At 38.7% G+C, this 21,842-nt stretch overlaps 1 protein-coding gene across 2 annotated transcripts in view; it reads right to left on the bottom strand.

The window, feature by feature from the left end:
* Positions 1 to 21,842, bottom strand: part of GREB1 (growth regulating estrogen receptor binding 1) — a 108,997-nt gene that overhangs the window by 3,769 nt on the left and 83,386 nt on the right. For both annotated transcript variants that reach the window (XM_005432246.3, XM_027801628.2), the window contains 10 exons: positions 14,370 to 14,472; positions 12,508 to 12,666; positions 9,960 to 10,102; positions 9,050 to 9,211; positions 7,178 to 7,382; positions 6,210 to 6,384; positions 5,115 to 5,333; positions 2,712 to 2,847; positions 1,966 to 2,166; positions 199 to 337 (listed from right to left, as the gene is read on the bottom strand). In XM_005432246.3, coding sequence (XP_005432303.2) covers positions 199 to 337; positions 1,966 to 2,166; positions 2,712 to 2,847; positions 5,115 to 5,333; positions 6,210 to 6,384; positions 7,178 to 7,382; positions 9,050 to 9,211; positions 9,960 to 10,102; positions 12,508 to 12,666; positions 14,370 to 14,472 — 1,642 coding nt within the window. The remainder of the gene's footprint in view (positions 1 to 198; positions 338 to 1,965; positions 2,167 to 2,711; positions 2,848 to 5,114; positions 5,334 to 6,209; positions 6,385 to 7,177; positions 7,383 to 9,049; positions 9,212 to 9,959; positions 10,103 to 12,507; positions 12,667 to 14,369; positions 14,473 to 21,842) is intronic.

Raw genomic sequence — 21,842 nt, 5'->3', positions numbered from 1 at the left:
CACTACAGTACAGAGCCAGCATGACCAAGCATACAAGATGGGTGGGACATATAAAGCCAAATATGAATAGATGCATATACATATATTTGCATATATATACATATATATGCATGTATATTTAAATATAAAATACATTTTTCCCCAGGTTCCCACAGACCAGGTCATATAATTCTCTGTAATAAAACTATTACAGCTCACCTTTAAGAAAATGAAACTTCTTCAGAAAGCTAGCTACAACAAAGGAGTCACAGAGGTATAGCAGGAGACCGCTGAATGTCAAACCAGAGGAGCTGATATTCAGAGAGTGAGGTCGAGAACTCACATAGCAAACTGCAATCTGATTGGGAGAGGGGGAAAAAAAAAACATTTTTCAAGATTCCATATAAAGCTAAGGTTTGATATCAAGCTTTCAGTATTTGCAGCTGTTTCAAATTCAGACTTGCTTTCCAACTCCAAATATTGTGATCTTTATAGTTCCATGCTAAACATCCCTCTAATTATTATAAATCTACATAAAAGAACTATTCATAACTATATATGAGTTATTACTATTCATTACTATTATTATCAGGAGGTTTAGATATGATAGGGTTTGAAAGCTGCAGTAATAATAGCTCCGCACAACCATAATGGCTGTGACCTGCCCAGCAGGTTTTTACAGTTTGCCTACACATGAGTAAATACAGCAACTGTGAAGTTAGACACAAAAAAGAGCCCTTCAGAAATGCCTAATTCGTTTACATGATGATAGGATTACTCAAGTCAGTGTGAGTTGTGCATATACTTAAATGCGTGAGTTTTCCTCTTGTCTAGTTTGTTTTTGTGGCTACTCCACGAATCCACTAGGACCCAGGAATATTTATGGTACTCTTTCAGGATTTATAAACTTAAATTAAGGAAACTTCCACACAAGGCTTTGTTTCCAGAGTGCCATTGTACTACTTAGTTGGGGCAGACCCTCATCTGGCATAAATCAGCATGATTCAGTGGAGGAAGGCTGACCCACAGCAACTGAGACTCTGGCCCAGGATGCTTGTACTTATCCATAATCCTTTTGCATCATATTCCAGCTCAGGCAACAATTCCAGAATGGAATTAAACTCATTTCATGAGCTGAATGTGTTAGAGCTGAAAGAATGCAATGGATGAAGACAGTAACAGTACAATGCTCTTCCACAGAGTTTGTTTTTCCAAACATGGTGGGAAGATAGACCTGTAAGAGCTTAGCCAGAAAAAAAATTAAAATATATAGTTCAAAATGTTCTGGGAATAACATATATGGGAAGGTCATTTTACAGCTGTTTTGGTAAAGAAGTTTAGTAAATCTAGCAAGACTGAATTTCATTTAATATTCAAGTCAGGTGAAAAGTTAAAAACAGTTTCTCTCCCCAGAACAACACCAACTTATTATCACACTTCTGTCTGACCTACATTTGAGTATAAGTATGACCTTGGCTTTAGATCTAAACTCATCAGGGAAAGCCAACAGCTCCTGAGATGTAATGTCATCTTCTCCCATTCTGACTGTTCGCTTGGTATTTGCTTCTCTGCCTCATCTTATCATCCAAAAGTGAACTAAAACATTTGTATTTTGAAGTGCTTTCTAAAGGCTAGCTAGGATTTGTAAAACACTCCTGTGGAAGATATTTGCTGTAGGATGGGCCAAGTTATAGCAGACTGGGAAAATTCTTACAAGAAAAATGTTTTCTGTGTTAATTCAGAATCTCATATAATTCAAAGACTGTATTAGTATTTAGAACAACTCTGGTATTGTTCTCCATGTAATTCATTTGAAGTCTCTAATAATATCTCTACGGGTTTAAGATTTTTATTTCAACATTATAGGGTTCCAATACCTGGTTCTTCAAAGGCTGTGTAACTATTATTAAGGAATGCATCAATGAACTCACCCAAAACATAGCCTATACATTTCTAGAGCTGCTTGAAGATTGTTTTGTTCAGTACCTGTGGTCCTAAGTTAAGGTAACAGTCCACAGATAGCACTGGATGGCTATAATTCTTCAGTGAGAGAGGGAAGAAGCGATGGCTGTGATACTGCAGGTATTTTTCAAGGAGCAACTGAGCAGGTGCTGCCAAGAAGGTATGCTTGTTGTCAGGAGCACAAATGTACTGAGCAGGGGAGATTGAAACTGGAGTGTCAGATACCTATGAGGAAAAAATATTTCTAGTACAGATAAATCCTGATCAATCAAGTTGTACTTAATGTTGGTTTGTATAAAATATACCTCTGTCCTACAAATCTAAGATTTATATAAGAAGCAAAATCATCCAGACAAAAATACCAGCTACCAAAAAAGTTTCAGCATTTCACAGAATTATATTTGTATTTATAGAGTCTTTGAGGTTTCTTCTTTGAACCCAAAGTACTCCTACATACGAAGTCATATGAAGATGAGTAATGCAATAGCTATAGATAAAAAACTTAGTGAATGGTTACTTGGATCATAAAGAGATGGTTTAGGTGTTTTATTTAAAAGGTTTTTTAGGAAAATAATTAAGGAAAGGGCTATTTATGCCAAGAATATCTTAGATTTCAGAAATTAATAAATTAAAAAAACCAAACACATGGCGGACATACCCAATTACTGGCAACTGGTGAGGCACCGAAATACCTCAGGTCTCCTGCTTACAGGGTACAAAAAAGGAAAACAGAATTGTAACAACAATGAAACCGAGGTCTCAGGTCCCACCTTAGACTTAATATGGAAGGACCGCTGTCCTCCTACTGCAATTTGCTTTTTCATGACACTGAAGTGATTGAACCGACAGATGAGAAGTCCAGCACTATGGACACGCAAGTTGAAGTCAACATCATCACACGTAAATCTGGAAAGGATAAAGTCATAGCAGTTCAGAGGAATGTTTCTCATCACACACTAACAAATGCAAGCACTCAGGGTCTTTGATCAGCAGTATAGAAAGGACAGGTGTCAAACGTACTGACCCTCCACCAGCACCTATCAGTCAGGGAAAGAGGCCTCAGCTTTCTAATAATAAACTAGGCTAGAATGAGTTCAAGAAGATCAGAATGAGGGAGGGAACCACTTGGGGGGGAAAGGACCAGAAACACAGAGGAAAATGGAAGAAGAAAGGTAGTAAATTGCCAGGGAAAAGACCTAGGAGTTAAAATATTTTCTTTGCCTTTTACTACAATAACGTAGTTATAGAAAATAGCTACACATGTTACTATGCCAGATAAGGTCAAGGAAATTAATTCCTTTGACTTCCAAGGAGATGGATGAGGCCCTACATTTGATTTGTCAAATGCACAGACATCTCCGAGTACTCATTTTTCCCTTAGAATACAAATATCCAGTAATTTTTAAAATGTTCCTCTACAGATATATTGTCATTTTACATTAGAGACAAAAGCTATTTAAAGACAAGGAGTCTTAATACAACAGAACTGCTGAGACACAGGAATAAATTAAGCAGAATGAGGCCAAACGTCCCTGAGCTGAATTTGTCCCATTTTAAAAATAAGATGTAAAGTAATAAAAGGTAAACTTCTAAAGCTCACTAAACTCAAATACTTGGCCTTTGGAAAATCCGGACTCAGTTCTTCATTTTGAAAATATATTATTACAAAGCAAATAGGATGATGTGCAGAATTGGTGGGTTAGCATCCAGGGCTTGGATTCAAGACAGCTGAGCAATTACCACAACAGCTGACATCAGTGAGAAACATGGCATTTGTTATAGGTTTTTAAAATCTTGTCTTTCATCTTAATAATATTTACATGGATATTTGGTGTTCCTGACTGTGCCTCCGTGTTTTAAAATGTACCTTTTTCCTTTCCAGCCCAGGCGTGGAATGTCATACAATACTTCAGGCTCAACGGCACCCACACGGAAGATAATGGTTTAAAGATACAGGCAGGAAATGGGGGGTGTGATCCGGCATTCCTGACATTTTAACATTGCTGCCTGTACTCCTATCATTATGCTTTATTTTCATTCTCTTCATTAGCCCTTCATAATGCTTCATAAGGTAATACAGTTGGACAGCTTGGGAGCACAGTTCTGCACTAGGAGATGCATGGAAGCAACTTTAAAATGCTCTTTCTTAAGGTGTCAGGCTGGTGACAATAGAAATTTAGGTCTTCTGTTTATCCACAGAATAACGAAAGCAGAAGTGCTTTCCTGCAATTATAAGTAAACTTGGACTTCAAAAGACATCTTCCTGGCATAGGAGAGTTCTTCTGAGAAGTACAGAGACTGATGTTCAGTTACCTAAGTCTAGATGTGTAGAGCCATTTTAGATTATCTGGGGTATCCCATGTAGCTTACAGAAAAACACATGTAGATTTCACGTCATACCTGTCAGCCGATATGGACATCTTGCAGATTCTGAGGTGCATAAAGTCCAGTTTCAGAGAAGTGAATCCCCACCTCTAGTGATATCTACTTCATTCTGTTTTAATAAATGCTTGTCCCTCAGAAATGGGGCCAAACCCACAGCTTATTTCACATAGATCTGTGAAATTCTGTGAGATGACGTATCTAGTGAATACAGTTGATAACTGGTGACACTGCGTACGGCAATATTATAATCTGATACATCCCATGTGGAACAATAAACGAAAAAGCCCAATTTCTGAGACAGCTGAATGTGAGAAACAACCACCAATGTTAACAAAGCTTATTTATTCCTTTCTTCTGATTGTCCTGATGAGCACACATGCAGTATGTTCCATGTTGTGCTGCTGAGGGTAAAAAGCCCAGCTGTATCTCAATTCCATGTCAGAACAAGATTTGATTATGCACCGTTCACCCATACTTCCCTCTTTCCTTCAGAAGTACTGTGTTTCCCAAAAGGCCACTTAGACTAGACAACTGAGGGACCAATACTGCAGGGCACGCTGCTAAGTGTGTCTGCTCTATAATTAAAATATGACTGTTTCATTTGAAACTATGGAAATTAATGTCTTTTTTCCAACTGCTGGCAATTTGGGAAGGATTTGAACCATCAGTAAGAAAATGAAATCTGTCTGCATCCCATTAGCAACATCCCCTAAAAACACAAGAGCTTTTGTAAGAAATCCTTTATTTGGTTGATTATATCTGTTGAAAGATGCTGCTGTTTCACTTACCTGTTCTGATTGTACTGGACATTCTGTGTCAGGTCAACGTTCAGCATAATGAAATCGTGCACATGGCAGCAGGAGAGCGGTTCCTTGATCTCAGCACTGTTTGTTTTACTGGACCATTTCCTCATCCCAATTAAGGCGTAGTGAGTGACATTGGGAGTTGCTTCAATATGTTGCAGAATTTGCTTCAAGGAAACATTCCTTTCAGTCCACGTATAATCACTACAATAATTACAAATATGTGTTAATTTTAAAGTATATAGATAATACTCGGAATCTCATTCAGCTGAAGAGCAATTCTTAACAATCAAAAGTAGTTACGAGTATCAGGATTCTTCAGCATTATCTGACTGTAACTTTTTGTCTCTCACTCTAATCAAAACTTAAAGTTAACTAGAGCTTGTGTAGTGGTGACTGCTATGACAGTTCTGAAATTTAGTCTGGATCTTTCAAAATATTAACTCAGACATGTAAAAATTTAAAGTTACCTGGATAATGTTCCAAATGACTCTGGGAGGGTTGCTGACTTTGTGCCATAACTTAAGTGCTAAGTATAAGATCCTTCTAGCCCACCCCTAGAGTCCATAAATCTCAGTTTTCACTGAGTTTAGTTCTCTTTGAAGTTTTGCTGTAAATCCTGTATAGCACCGTTCTGGGAATAGATAAAAATATCTAGTACAAACAATGTTCTAAAGTAATGAAAACAAAAATATTTGTTTGGGGATTTGGGGAGCTAATAAAGGAGCCATACAGCCTGGGACTGACAAAAAAGCCAGAGGAAACCAGTTACACAATTTGCACAGAAATGTCTTTTAGCTTCCTTAGAAAAATCCTGTTTAAAATGTACATTTGAATACCCATGCTTGCCCAGTGAATCAGGGATTGTTTAGTGTCTGAAATCTGCAGTGTCAGTAACTCTGGTTTGAACTGGAGTCAAGCTATACAGCAAAGGCTGCAGGGCACTGAAACCTCAGGGGACAGCAATGAAAAACAAGCACTAAACTGTGCTATGCAAAGGCAGATATCTAGGGAAAATACTTCTCTCATTAGGCAAGGTTAAAAGATATCAGCTGAAAAAGCGTATATTACTCTATTTACCTTTTCCTGTCCCCTGAACAATCAACTTCTACTGCATTCCACATAACGCAGGAGTCATCTGAAATGACAATGAAAGGCCAAATATCCTGGGGTTTTATCCCCAGCTCCTCCTGCCGATTTCGTTCAAGCTCCAAGTTATGGTAAGACAACTCTTTTATCAGGAAGTGTGCAGCACCTGAAACCAAGGACATAAACCATCTGATTAAAAGTAGGGGCAGAAATTGTTTGCTTTTAACTTGAAATCCTTTTGAACTTAATATTTCTGCAGACTTGAGTATGACTCATTCTGAAGATTTTTAACGCCCTGACACTCCCCAGAGCCAACTTACTTTGTCACTTGCCAAGGAAACGACTTATAGGATCCCCACTGGGAAGCACAAAAAATGAAGCCTGACTTCTGTGGTAGATTTGCTAGTGTCTTAAGGGTTTAGCAACTGATTATTTTACCCTGACAGATACTTGGCTCCACTAGCATCTCCTAGTGCAAATGTCTAGAGATGTTGATTGACCAACTGAATAACATGGGAACAATGACAACCTACTTTGAATGTTTGTCACTACTGCTGTCTGTAAGTTGTTCCAGTAGTAAAAGCAAGGTGCTGAACATTTCACAGGTATTAGCAGAACCTACCTAACAGATGTACCTAATCAGTGCACCACAGCACATAACTTATTTCCACAAGGAAACAGAGTAGGTAACTCCATCTGAGTTAACACCCTCAGCTCCCTTTAAAATCAATAGAGGAGAGTAAGTATTTCTAGGGTAAAATTAATCTAGTTTGTTTTAGGTGACCTCGATTAAGTGAATTGCATCTTCAGCTGTGACACATTCTCTTCAGAGAGAATCCAGATCACCAGATCAGATATACTAGCTAGAAGGTGTATGCCTACATTTCACTGTTGAGCAACAACACCTCAAGGGCCCAAGTTGTGTGCCTGCATTTGTTAGAAGTTTTTGTTATACTTACCTACTCCTGCACTGTTGAAAATGCTTGGAAGAACAAGCATGATGTGGTTGGGCCAATACTTCTTATATATGGCCATTTCATATTCCTTGACAACTAAAACATGCAAATGACTGGCTCCATCCATTGCATGATATAAGTTGAAAAGTCCATGTTCATGACGACCAGTGGTGGGAGTAAAAGTGGGGCTTTTTATGTAATCTTCACTCTGTAAACAAAAAGAAGCATGCGTTTCTGTATTAAGCTGGGTGATGTTTAAACAAAGAGAACCGGATCCTTTAAGAGAACAAATCAGATTCACTGACACTGGACAATCTGCTACATTTTAAATCAGCATAATAGGAAAATAAGCAACTTTTGTAAAAGTTGGGGAAAAGAAAACTCTATGACGTAGTTTATTCAGCTGCTGAGAGTGTGATGGACTGGGTAGGATTGCTAACCCTGACCTGCCAAGCGCACAGGACCTCGAGGCTAGATCTCCAAAAGGATTTAGGTCCATATGGCATAAGATGGTAAGAAACACCTTACTCCAAAACCGCAGTACAACCCTTCTGACTGGCTATCACTCAGTCTTGAATGCATTGAAACTCACTAGGTGCTTCCAAGTCTGCTAGCACAGCTTCGGAAAGCTGTGTTTCTACAGGCATCCAGGACTGTTCCAGTCTGGGCAACTAATTTTAGCCTAGTTCCTACTAAGGTCATTAAGGACCCGGAATGAAAGTGTGCCTCTTTACAGAGCCTCTCCAAAGCCCTCACAGATAAGCACTCCAGATTAAAAATGCCAAAGCACAAAATGTTGAATATGATGTCAGTGGAATTCACAGAAGGGAATTTAAAGTGGATCAAGAAAAATATTTTATAATGGTTTAATAATGTAGGTTTATCCCACAGCACTTTTCAAGCTTGCAGCAAGCTTGCAGGCACCATTTTGGAGCAAGTGAACAGGAAAAGAAGCAAAGGAAGAATTTTTGACAAAGCCTCAGAGCAGGTCGGTGGCAGAAGCAGAAAGAGACTTCACAAGGACCCAGTGCACAGTTCTGATTGCATAGCCAAGCACAAGTTTACTGGGTGAGGGAGAGCAGGAGGTTTCATCCAGAGTTGCTGCTGTGTTGCTGACTGAGTTCTCCCATTTCAAACTTGAACTGGACATAAAAGCCTGAACTGGAGGGTGGTATTGATTGGTTATTATTTATTGGAAGCAGCTTATTTTCTCCAAGATAGAAGTGCTACTGCTTACTACTTTGCCGCAAATCGCTTCAACAGTCCAAGCAGTGTGGCCTGAGAAAGGCACGGCTTCATCTTAGACACAGATATTAGCAGTCACTAGCCAACATCAGAATTTGCGCAGCCTGTCAGATGGATGACCTTACAAAGTGGTTTTTTACAAGCGTAATGTGATCTTTTGGACAGTCTTGAATAATGTAACAAAGATTCTTTGAAAGCCTTATTTTTTTATGAAAGCAACTGAGCAGTTATGCAGAGTAAGAAGGATAATCCACTGCCTTCCTCTACGGTAAAAAGATTGCTTCCTCTTAGTAGCTCTATGATAAACAAAACCATGTCTCTGAGGCTCATTGCTGAAACCGTTCCCACTTTAACATCTTAAACTCATAACCAAAGACTTTTTGCCCCAGATAAGAGTGTTCATACCAAAGGATCAACCTGGATAATGGGCAAAAGAAACAGTTTTGACAGGTGGCTTAACAGTTTTGTTTCATGTCTTCCTTTCTGGGAGAAAATTCAAGCTTAGTATCAGGACATCTTCATTATCTCTTGACAGCAGGATCAGAAGTGTAAAGAATCCTAATTCAACAGATTTTGAAATTGGTGGTGTCTCTTTCCCATATATGCCCATAAATATAATTATCCATCTACCTTATCTGTGACTAGTGGTAGCCTCATGCTTTCCAATTGTCTTCCTGGTTGGCTAAAGACAAAATGATGCTCCTTTGACTTTGGAATGATAAAATGCAGCTGGATCTCTTCTCCCAGCATAGAATAGGAAAATGCAAATGCATGCAGAGTGGATTCATAAAGCTGAGGATGGGGAAAAAAAATGATAATTCCAGTGGTTAGAGTCAAACTACAAAGTCTCGTTGCATTTAGTACACATTTATAACATTACCAAACAGACTACAATCACTTACTGTATTGCATTAGATTTTACCTCACAATTCACTAGATGTTAAGCAATGCCCCCTAGGGTAGAGCATACACTAAAAAAATATAAATCAAACTGTTCTGTCTTTTGAAACCATTGTTTCTGCTTTGTCTTGCAGATGGTACCAATACTTGAAGGCCACTTTCAGCTTTCAGAAATATTGACACATAAAAACCAGTATTTGCATTCCTCACATTCCAATAGGCAACAATTGGAGGGTTACTCTGAGTAATAACAGTCTGTACACCACACATAGACTTCTCATGCTGAACGACTACTGTATCAGAAGTAGCATCTTTTGCTGTTAGTCAGGTAAAAAAAAACAAGACCCAGTAGGAAAAGTTTACCAGTTTTAACTGGTAGTATACACACGGAATGCAGATTACAGCATTGAATATGCTAGTGTAAATGAGGCAAGGATCAGTCCTCTGACATCCCCAAACCTGCAGCCTTGTCAAAGTAGACAAACCTCAAGAAATAACAGAATCTGTAAATGAGGTGTTTTTAACACATACATACAACTTCTAAGCCAATTCAAATACAGTGAATGTACACAGAACTGTGTTTGGGTTGTGTCTGCTTCAGTTTATGATCTGCTGAGTAAAAATATTTGCAAATCTTTACCTGGTACCTGGGATTGAAACCCATATACTGATGACACTGTTCACAGTGATGGTAGGTATTATATGCTGCATACTTGGACAATCTCATCCTAGTTGTTTGACGACGTGCATACATATCCTCCTGCCTCCTGCTCATTGATCTGTCTATCAAAAAAAGAAACAACTTAAATGTAACATATATTCAAGGACAGAATGTATTGCCTTGTGACAAATTGTTTCTGTCACTGTAATTAGCATCTAGGAACAATGGCAGGATTAAACACACGCAAAACAAACTATGAGTTCATTCTGTGCATAGTATGTTTTATAAATTGTTATGTGCAGCAAAGAGGACTATAAAGAAGTACCTGCAAATTCATTATTATGATAATTTTGTATAGATTTCACATAAGGCTGAGGTGTAAGCAAAGCCAGATTATTGAAATAATTGTTGCTGATGTTATTATTGGTTGAATGTTTGCAAAAGTAATAAATAGTAAAAAAGTATTATGATAGACATTTGTTATCCTGGGATGGACATCACAGGAGATTATGTGAAATGAACTTGGCAAATTTAGTGATGTTGCCCTTTAGCGAATATCCACATTTTAAGAGGGTCTACTTTGTTGGAAACTGAAGGAAGATGAGATGTAATTTCTGCTGAAAAGGACTGTTATGTCATCTGGCCAAACCTTTCACTTAGATTTTCAGCATCAGATCAGGTTGTTCAAGGTTGTTCCTTGTGCTGTCACGTTCTGAAAAATCTCTAAAAGTGGAGTTTCCACAGTCTTTATGGTCAGCCTGCTCCATGGTTTGACCACTTTTATTCTGGAAATATTTTTTATACTATCTAATTGTAATCTCCCATTATACAACTTGTGTCTGTTGCCTCTTGTCCTTATGCTACGTATCTATAATGTTTTGTATCCATAAGTTCCCAACAGGAAGCTGAAGACAACAATCAGATGCTCCTGCTAGGCTTCTTCAGACCAAACAAACCCAATTTTCTTCAGTTTTCAATGTACATCATGTGCTTCAGGCCTCTATCCATCTTGGTGGCTGCCCACTAGACTCACTTCTGCATATCAATGTCTTTCTTGTACTGAGAAGCCAAAAACTTGACAGAATACACCAGATGCAGTCTTACAGATGCCATGCATAGAAGAATAATCAGTTCCTTTAAGCTGCTTGCTAGATTTTTAGTAAGCCATTAACCCAATGGAGAACTGGTGACTTATGTTCAAATTGTTGTCTGCCAGGATCATCAGGTCACCCTCTTCAAAGTTGCTGTCTATACAGCTGACCCCAAGCCTGTACAGCTGCAAAAAATTATTCCACCCCAAGTGCAAGATCTTGCATTTACCTTCACTGGACTGTATGAGGTTCCTTTTCCTAAAGTTCCTTCCTGTAGGTTCCACCTCCCCAGCCTGGCAAGGTCTTTCTGAATGGCAGTGCTACCTTCCTGCATATTGACGGCCACTCCAATTTGGCATCATCCCTGAACTTGCTGACATTGCATTCTGTCCCTCTGACCAGTACTAATGGCAACCTTAAACAGCATTTGCCCCACTATCAGTCTCTGAGTATTGCTATGCATACCCAGCTGTCAGTCATATTTGGGCCACTCAATACATTCTGAGTCCAGTGGTCCAGCCAAATTCCCAGCCACTTTACAATCCACCTATCCAAACCATCTCTCTCCAGTTTTGGCTATATGGATGTCATAAGAGACAGTGACAAAAGCCTTGCTGAAGTCAAGACAAAACCACTGCTCTTCCTTTGTCCATAGCGCCAGTCACGTCATCATAAAATGAAATCGTGTATACCGATCATGATTTGCCTATGATAGATCCATTCTAGCTAGGTCCCAACCACTTTCCTGTCTTCACGGGGCTGGACATGGCTTACAGGAGAGTTTGTTCCATAATTGTTTTGAGGATTGAGAGTAGGCTGACTAGGCTGTAGTTGCTTTGATCCTCCTTCTGTCCTGTAGAGCAAGGGCATGGCATTTTCCTTTTTCCGGCCATCAGGAACCTCCACCAATTGTCGCTACCTTTTAAAAGCGATAGACAGTAGCCTCACAATGGTGTTGGCCACCTCCCTCAGCATGTTTGGATACATCCTACCCGGTCCCATATGCTTTGGCATGTCCAGCTGGCTAATGCAGAGGACTAATTCACACCTCAATACTCCAGGAATCTAGATCTGGCCATATGCATCTCATGCGTTCCAAACCAAACCTAAAAATTTAACCTATAAGCGCTTTTAAGTACATAAATTACTTTACCCACATAAGTCACTCCATTGCTACAGAGCAGGAAAATGCTACTATATAAAACCAATCAAATACACAAACTTACTGTGGAACCAGATTTTTAATGAAAGGCTACCTATATAATATTCCATAAAACATTTATAAGGCTCATACTCCATCTGGCAAATTTCAATTTTTTTTTAAATTCCTCAAATGCAATTTTGATAATTTCACTCTGTTTAAAAGTTTAACAGGATTCTTACATTAAAAATAAATGTTATATATGTGTACCAATCCAGATTTTTCAGATTCTAACCTTCACTGTTTATAGTCTGAAGTTTTGAACAAATCAGACTTGCATCTTCGTATTTTGGGTCATGGATAGTGTAGTCAAAAGGCATCTTCTTAAATGTCTCCAAATCTGGCCACATATCTCCAGGCTGATGGTAGTATTGATCAGATTCTTCTTTTATGTCTATGATATTATTGAAAAATAAGAATTAGTGTAATTACAATTTTTAAAGCTTTTAATATTGTTATAGGTGGGGTTTCTATGTCTATTATTCCTGCATCATTTTTTCTTTCATTGTTCTGAGGAAGCAACATTATTATGCATCAAGAGGTGCACCTTTGAACAAATGTACCTCATCCCTCAATGCAATTCTGGCTTTTAAACCTCTGTTATCAATCTAAGACCTCTGTAATCTTACTGGAGGAGTTGGTGGGATGATGATGAGAACACTGTTAAGGGTCTGTTAAGGCTGATCTACCTGCATCCAGGCATTCAAGTCTTTCCACTGAGCACCACATTTGTGAACTCAGTTGGGGAAAGATATTCTCACTGAGGAAAAGAAGCCCTCTTAAACCTTCAGAAATTGCAGTATTAAGTAGAGTGCAGAGTTAAAGTCAAATTCCCCTTCTAGTGATAAGAGCAGAGTAATCAAAAATAACTCACCCTAGGGTAAGAGAAAAATAGTAAATGGTATTGCTATAACGTGCAATGAACTCACGCCTTTTTCTGAAACAGGTTAACTGACATAAAAACCCAGACATACACAAGTCCTTACAAAATACTTTTTTACCTTTGTCAGGAGGATCAAAGATCTGACAAAAGGAGTGAGGAGTTCAGTTTGGAGGTCAGCTGCAAGCTGCTGTAAGGAGCCATAACTCCGTGTCCATGAGTATAGACTAAATGATTATTTACAGCAGGTGAGACCCTTTGGCACCCAAAGTAAATACAAAACTCATGTGGAATGAGTCAGATGGTGAAATTATCTTCATGTCCTGACTGTGAGTTACCTCAAAATCCTGCCTAAACAAAGGATTGCTTGCACAAACCTCTCCCCTGGCAGACTGGTCACCTTTTCAAGAGGTTTTGCCATAAATCTTGGTGGATAGCTGCCTTTTTCTCAAGCACAGCTCAGTGTGGAGAAGGCTCCTGGGCACTGCCCCAAAAAAAAGCCCTCAGAGACAAGAGACGGTCCCAAATTAAAATGGTTGAACAGCTTCCAGCCAGGGCCTGACACCCGCAGCTAGCAAGCAGGTAGCACCCACCTGAGATCTCCACAGCTGACTGTGGGCATGCTTTTACTGCAGAATGAGACATATTCCATAAAATATCACCCATATTTTTCTATCTAATCCAGCCATTAATTACAGAAATACATCTGGAAACACAGGGGAGTAATACACTCTAAATAAAGGAAGTTTGGACTAAAATTAGCTATTAGAGAGCAGGAACTGTTTTCCTCCTTCATTTAGTCTTATGTACTTAGAAAATATGACATTGCTCCTCAGGATATAAATCTGCCAGAATTTCACTGATTCTTTTTATATAGTTTACCACAAAAGTTCATTTCAATTCTAAACTAATAAATAGTGGCTGGATATCATTTAGTATACTTTAATGCTGTTGATGACTTCCCAAGAAAAACAGAGACATGTGGTTTTCTTACTGAAAGGAAGAATAAACTCTAAATGATTAGTAAAATAAAATACTCTTAGGTATCAGTTGAAGATCTGAAAAATTGAAGACACAAAATTTTTCTTAAAATATTTCAATAATGTAAATGAATTGCAAAAGTGAATGGCATAGAATATACAGACAACTACTTTTCAATTTAATGTAACAATTTTCTACAGTCTCCAGAAGCAAATATTTTTATATCAAGAACTTACTAATGTTGATTTCTTCCTCATCATAAACATCCACTTCTGTCAGTCTAATCAGCATTCGGGACAAAATACTGAGGAACTGCAGATAGGCACCTGTTTTCCCTATCTGTAAATACATAAATTAGAAAATACAGAAGTAAACCTTCCTTTTTTAACATGTTACTTTTCAACATATCTGGAAATTGCAGCTGCGGTGAAATTGAATATTAATAGTCAGTGCTTGCTTATTGCTGTATTTGTATAGTCCTTGGCATAAATTAAATGCTTAAATGCACAACAGTTTTGTTCTCTGTATGCAGAAATCTAGTTTGGAAAACACACTTTTCTCTCCTTACTGTTTCTATGAACTTTTTAAAAAACATACAAGTTCATGAAATGTTCCAATAAAACTCCTCAAACTACAAGATAACTAAAAAATTACCTCAACCCTTTCATATTTGCATCATTTACCAGTACACTGACTGCTGTTGAAGTACACGGACTATCCTGAAGAACAAAGTGGCACGCATCTGTAGGAGAATTTGTGCAGGCCACTTCAACTCCTGGAGGACATGGTACAGGTAACAGTATGTTTTTCCACCTCTTATTCTAAAAATGTATTATTTTCCTTCCACCGTTTTAAAATTAACGTTTAGAAGTCCATTTAAAAATTACCTTAAGGTTATAGCTTTCTCCTTTCTTTTTTATCCCACCAACACACTACATATATTTTCTCTCCATTGTGCCAAATAGTACTGCTGTCCTTTTTTTCAGCTGAAGGGTATAAGCCACAGCCACTGATTTATTCAATGGATTGTTCCGTGTCTTCCACATCAAGTTTGCTGGTGGCAACGTCAAGTAAATAATGTCATATCTAAGCAGACAGCTTTACAAACTGTTACACTTGAACAGGAGGCCATACATAATTTGTTTCAATGAGAAAAAAAGAGACCAGCAAGCTGATGTCACTCTCACAGGAGAATGAACACGCCGTGGTCTTGTTTGTGTGTGTTTATAGCTCAGCCTCAGAATGGCACTAATGTCCAGCTGACAACTTAAGGCTAATGTCACACCTGTACAGGGGAGGTTAACACGCAGATAAGTTCCAACGCATTCTGCTGCAACTGTCTGATTTCACAAAGCGGTATCGGGTTTTGGACGAAGTCTGCATTATTACTGAATTGAAAACCCAGCTTCGCTGCCATTACTGCTAGGACACATCAGAAGTATAGGGTGCTGAATTACTAAATATAGTATCGAAATTACTACTTTTCACATATTTGAAGTGAAATTTTCATTTTCTCTCAACATTTGAGAATTTGAAACTGAAGCAAGAGTAGTAACCATTAGTTTTAGTCCAGTATCTGTTGTTCTTAATAAATCAGCCTGCATTTTAAACGGTTGCTTGCAAAGGGTGGGAAAGAATACTGTTAGCCCTGTTGAGGGTCAATTACAGAATCACAGAATGGTCAGGGTTGGAAGGGACCTCTGGAGATCATCTAGTCCAGGGGTCCTCAAACTTTTTAACCAGGGGGCCGGCGCGCGGATGAAGTGGCAGGCAGTCATCTGCGGCTGCTTGGTTTCCCCCCCAACCCCCCAGCGGGGGGTTCTGTAAATACCGGGGGCCGGATTGAGGACCCTGGGGGGGCGTATCCGGCCCGCGGGCTGTAGTCTGAGGACCCCTGATCTAGTCCAACACCCCGCTAAAGCAGGTTCCCCTAGAACAGGTTGCACAGTTGCATCCAGGTGGGTTTTGGATGCCTCCAGAGAAGGAGACCCCACAGCCTCTCTGGGCAGCCTGTGCCAGGGCTCTGGCACCCTCCCAGTACAGAAGTTCTTCCTCATATTCAGGTGGAACTGCCTGTGTTGCAGTTTGTGCCCGTTGCCCCTTGTCTTGTCGCTGGGCACCACTGACAAGAGCCCGGCCCCATCCTCTTGGCACTCGCCCTTCAGACATCTGCAGGCGTTGGTAAGGTCCCCTCTCAGTCTTCCCTTCTCCAGGCTGAACAGGCCCAGCTCTCTCAGCCTTCCCTCACAAGGGAGATGCTCCACTCCCCTCAGCATCCTCGTTGCCCTCTGCTGGGCCCTCTCCAGTAGTTCCCTGTCCCTCTTGAACTGGCAAGCCAAAAACTGGACAAATAAGCCTTTCTGGTACACATGGTAGACCATGTGTTCTATACAACTCTCTGCTATCCCTAGTAACACAGAAAAAAAGTGACTTTGAATAGAGGAAATGATAGCATGGATCATAGTCAGCCCGTGGACCAGATGTTTCTAACTCCCAGTCTGGGTTTTTATGTAAAATCCGTTGAAACTAATGAGAATCTTTCTACTGACCCTGCAACAAAGTTCTGAACTTGGCTGCAATAGCTATTGATCGGTGAGCTAGACAAAAACATCTTATCTTTCCACATCTGAGGAAAACCTGATGACACTTTGTTCTAGAAGAAAAGACTTTCAGTGTTTCCTCTCAAGTCTGAGATTACTTTTACACGCCCGTATGAACTTACTCTTTTAAAGCTCCTCTGATCATCATTTCATTAAACACATCGTGGCCTGACAGATTAACAGTTCCCCAATTTCAAGCAAATGAGAGATCATTTGTCAAAAGTACACAAACTGTTCCCTTGATATCAGGTGTCTATGTGAAAAACTAATTCCTTATGTGTTTGAAGTATATACTTAGAATTGACAACAGAACAACAGGTTGAAAAACTTACTCTTTCTTTTTGGTAACCATTTAAAACTTTCTCTATAAAAATCACATATTTTGCTTTCCCTTGAGAACCAGTCTTCACCAATAGTTTTCAACAATGTATCTGGGGGTGACTAGGCTACTACTACATGGTACTTAGCTGAACAGTGCTAGTTGTTAATTGACTCGAGTATGCACAAAGCTGTAGGTTCACAAGTCAAAAATGTTGGAAACCACAGGACTACAACTGCTAGTCCCTAACCACTAAACTGAAACATACATACTTATGAAAGTCCATGCATCATATCTTACCCAATTTTTTTATCTGTCACATAAAAAGTGTCCAATACAGTACTGTGAACTTTATGAACTGTGAGATACTAGCAACGCCTTATGAAAAATGCTGGTGGGAACTTGCAGGAATCTCTCTAGGTTTTCAGAATATTTCTCTGCCAGGAGAGAGACCAGGCTGAGCCCACAGCAACATTCATATCTGGACTCCATTCACTTGCACATTTGCCTGCATTTGCTGCTGAAAAAAGATGAATTGGTGAGATAGAGAACATCTTTTCCAGGTCATTTTGAGAAGATTTTCAAAAAGAAAATAAGAAAAGAATGAATTCTCATTTACAAACAATGTTTACTCCAGAAGGGAAGAACCTTAAACAATTAATTTGTAGCATGCCCAGACAGGTAAATTCACATTTAAAATTAATTGTATTGTTTTCTATATGTACCATCTCTAGCCAAAATGGAACTACACAGAGTGTCTGTTTGAAAATACTGAATAGCTGTCAATTATCAGAGCTTCCACATCTCTCCAAAGAGTGCTTGCCCTGCCTGTCAGTACCAGAAGCAGAGAGAAGAGAGAGAGAGAATGCACGCCTGGGATGAGGAGAGGTGAGGAGAAGGCAGCAGAGGGACTGCATGAAGAGTGTGCTGGTATGAGATGGTAAAAGACCTTGTTGCAGCTTCATAGTTTGGAGAGTGCTGTGACAAGTACCCTTCTTGTAGGTAGTTTGGGCACCATAGGTAGCTGGAAAGAGTTCCTGCAAGCAAGATATGTACAATTTTGAAGCATAAAGCCCTATATTTGCCCATCCTCCATGTTCCAACTGCAAAAAAAATAGAGTATCTGCAAAGAAATTTTAAACTGGATACATGATTGGGCTGTAGCTTTACACATCTTTAAAGAAGCCTAGTACAAGTACAACGCTGTGTTAATCCTAATCAGTGACTCTGGGCTGAAGCATGATATATTAACAATGATGATGTCTGCTAAGGCAGTACTATCAGCACGGCGTTTTCCTCCATATCCTGCCTTTGCTTTCCACACAAAAGCTGCAAACAGATTAAAAAAATGAAGGAACCTGGAACTGGGCTGCATTTTTATGATATTATCCTGAAACAAAATGTACATGAGGTGTGCTGCTACTACAGACAGTAGTAGTGCCTTAACATATAAGGCACTCAGGGGCCAATATTTCCAATTAATCTAAGTATTACTCTAATTTGTTTCTATCTACCTGAATTTGAAAGACAGGAGTCTGATGAGTCAGACTTGGAACAAAAAAATCCCAGAAGACTAAGAAGTAAAAATCTCACATCCTGTGAAAACCTATGATAACTAAGGAATTTGGGACCTGCAAAGATTTCGTGTTTTGGTTTCTATTTTCATTCTTAGTGCAAGGGATGATTTGGCCCATAAAATACTAATATGTTTAACCTGCAGCTATTCATCCATGAAGTGTGTAGCTGTAGCTGAGCAAGAGGAAGCAATATGAATTCAAATTCCTCCTTCAGAAAATTCAAGAGGTTTGAAGGTCTAGTTTTTTGTGTCAACGACATACAATGCCTAAGAGAAGTGGAAATCTCTCCAAAGATTTTGACCACTGAACTGTGCTTGCTATTGATATCAAATATAAGCTGAAAACAAACTGTCTAAGAATCTGAGATATCCCAGTTAGAGAAATTATGTGTGTGCCTCCACACTTATGCACGGCAGTGACATCCAAAAGTGCTGTTGCAGCAGGTCAAACACTAATGCGTTCCCTTTTTTTAACTTGTTCCAGACACTGGACACCAGGACCACTCGAAGTACTTTCTTATTCTTACATGTTGCTATAAAGTATCATCTGATTTCAGTCTTCACATTTGGAGAAAAATGTCAAAAGAGGAAATAATTCCATAATGCTTTTCTATTTCAATTTCCAGGTGAGATAGTTCTTCACATACCACGACAGTGCTTTTCAAACTGTGGTCTGCAAACCAGTGGTGGTTCACAGAAAACATGCTGATGGTCCACAGGGAGCTGGCTCTTCTCCTTGTTTCCACTTGCTACCTTCTTTACAACACAGCTAACAATAGATATATTAAATATTTCCTATTGATATTTTTCTTACATAAGCTGAATGGTATATAAGCGCAATGTAATAAGGTTTTAATAGTAGAGGAAAACCAAATAACATGGGCAGCAGTTTTCTTTCTTAAAAAGTGTCTTAAACTGTGCTTGCTTTATTTCTGGATGCAGTGCCACAGGACTGAGCATGCCCATGAGCAGCTTCCATGCTTAAGGAAAATGCTAGTTCAAGTTGTAATATCCACTTAAAAACCAAAGGTACAAAACCTTGATTTGCAGTTTGGGGAACTTTAAGATGAACATTTCTAAGAAAAGTATTTTTTGTGAATTCAGTCTTCCTTACAGACATTTTCTTGGGTGCACTAGCGACTAGATTTCTAGCCATCGATAAGATACATGTTGTTCGTGGTGGTGCATATTTATTCATACTCACTAACCAATGGCTTAACTTCGATGATGTGAGCTAACTTACAGATAAATATATGGATTTATTCTATGTCTATCCAGATTTTGCTGCATTTCCTAAAGCCTCTTGTAAAAATAATGCATCTATTGCCTTCTGAAGTCATTAAGTGTCCTTGTAAAAATGCATCAAGTCTTCTAGCAAAACATTTTGACCAGTAGTGAGGGTAAAAATCTATGTGAGAGAAGGGTGAGTGTATTTTATTATGAATTACCCTGACAGTGAGAAGTATAATTTTGGTTCACTAATGTGCCTATTTTTCTTCCTGTGTTGATTTCATATTTTTCATTTTAACCAATTGCTTCCTGATTTGAATTTTAGTAAAGTAATTGCTGCCTGATAAAGAAAACAACAACTTCCTAATTTTTGAAAATATAGTACTCTGGCAGTCTTATGCTTTGACTAAGATATTATTAACACTCAGACAGATGCTGTCTAATAATTGCTTTTGTTTATGCCTATATCTGTTCAGCATACTTTTACAGCTTTTTGTTTGGTTTACAGGAGTTTTTAGTACTTTGGGAGGTTAAAATAGTGAAGGAAGCAAAACTACTTTATCCACATACTGAAATGAATATAAATCCCTAGATTTTGATACTTAGGAAGAAGACATGATACTCCTAATTTAATGCATGTGAATTTGTTCTGTATGAAACAGGTATATTCGTCAGAAATAACTGAGGAATATAAAATGAATAAACACCTGTGGACAGTGTCCTTTAGAAACTGATCCAACTGCATGACCCAATGCAAGACTAGGAAATAACCTGCATTGTGGAGACAGCTGGAAAAGAGATGAAGTTTCAAGTAAAAGAAGTGATATCAAGGCTGAAATTTGCTGCTGTGCAGAGGGTCAACGGAAGTCCTACTCAATATTTGCAAAAATGTAGGTTTGATAATAAAAAGTGGTGAATACCATACCCTGGAATGAAGTCAATGAATAAATAAGCTGCCTTTTTAATTATAATCAGTTAAATGGCAACAAGCAAATATGTGAAGCATCAGAACCTTCTCACAGGTGTGTAGTATGCTCTCAGAAATCTCTGAATGACTTCTGAGAATCACAGACTTACATTTGTGACCCAAAACCAAATAAATACCAAAGAAATACTTACTTATCAGCTAATCGGGATATTTAGGGTGGCTTTGGGAATAGTACCATTGTGGGGTTTGATGTGTATGCATATAAAATTCTAATAAAAATTGTCAAAGCCTGTGTTTTTCCTTGAGATAGCAATGAACATCATCCTTCTGCCAGAATGTATTTGTTTCTATGCTGCAGCTGAGTATGAAGTTCAGTTTCTTGATCACATAATACCTCAATCTTTGGCAAACATGGATGATTTCAATCAAAGGAATGGACAGTGAAAACTTCTCATCAGAGTACTTTCTGGAATCCTTTATGAATTATAGTAACATTTGCAGGAAGTCCCAATATGAAAAGCCCATTTATGCTCTTTCTACTCTACTGCACCATAAATTCAGATGTACAATGGAATACCATCACTTAACAAACATCAATGTATAGCTTCCTTTTGCAATGGATAGGCGTAGAAAAGTGGATCGCGTGGGAAGTTAAATAACTTCCTTTAGATTAATTCTTTGGGTTGATCTTAAAGCAACTGGAAACACGAGTCTTTGTCTTGGTTTGGATTTATCCTTTCTGACTTCTGAGATTCACAGGACATATATATATATATATGCTCTCATTAGGCATGGTGTCTCTTCCTACCTTGTTGTTTCATACCCTTAGCAGAACATGAGAGGCACAATATTACCTTAAGCACGTAACATGCATTGAACTAGTAGATACCTTGCTCAGAGATAAGTGCTAAACATTCTTAAAGAATTTAGACAAGAAGGAACTTCTTAGGACTATACCCATTTCCACATATCTTTTCAAAGTAATTTAAAAACTCTTGGATGAGCTACTCATCTTGTAAATATGGTTCTGCTAATGTTGAACTGGCCTTCTTGCAT

This window comes from Falco cherrug, chromosome 6, assembly GCF_023634085.1.
Source record: "Falco cherrug isolate bFalChe1 chromosome 6, bFalChe1.pri, whole genome shotgun sequence".
NCBI classification, from domain to species: domain Eukaryota; kingdom Metazoa; phylum Chordata; class Aves; order Falconiformes; family Falconidae; genus Falco; species Falco cherrug.
Note: the sequence above shows the minus strand (reverse complement) of the source record. Positions and strands in the feature narration are given on the sequence as shown.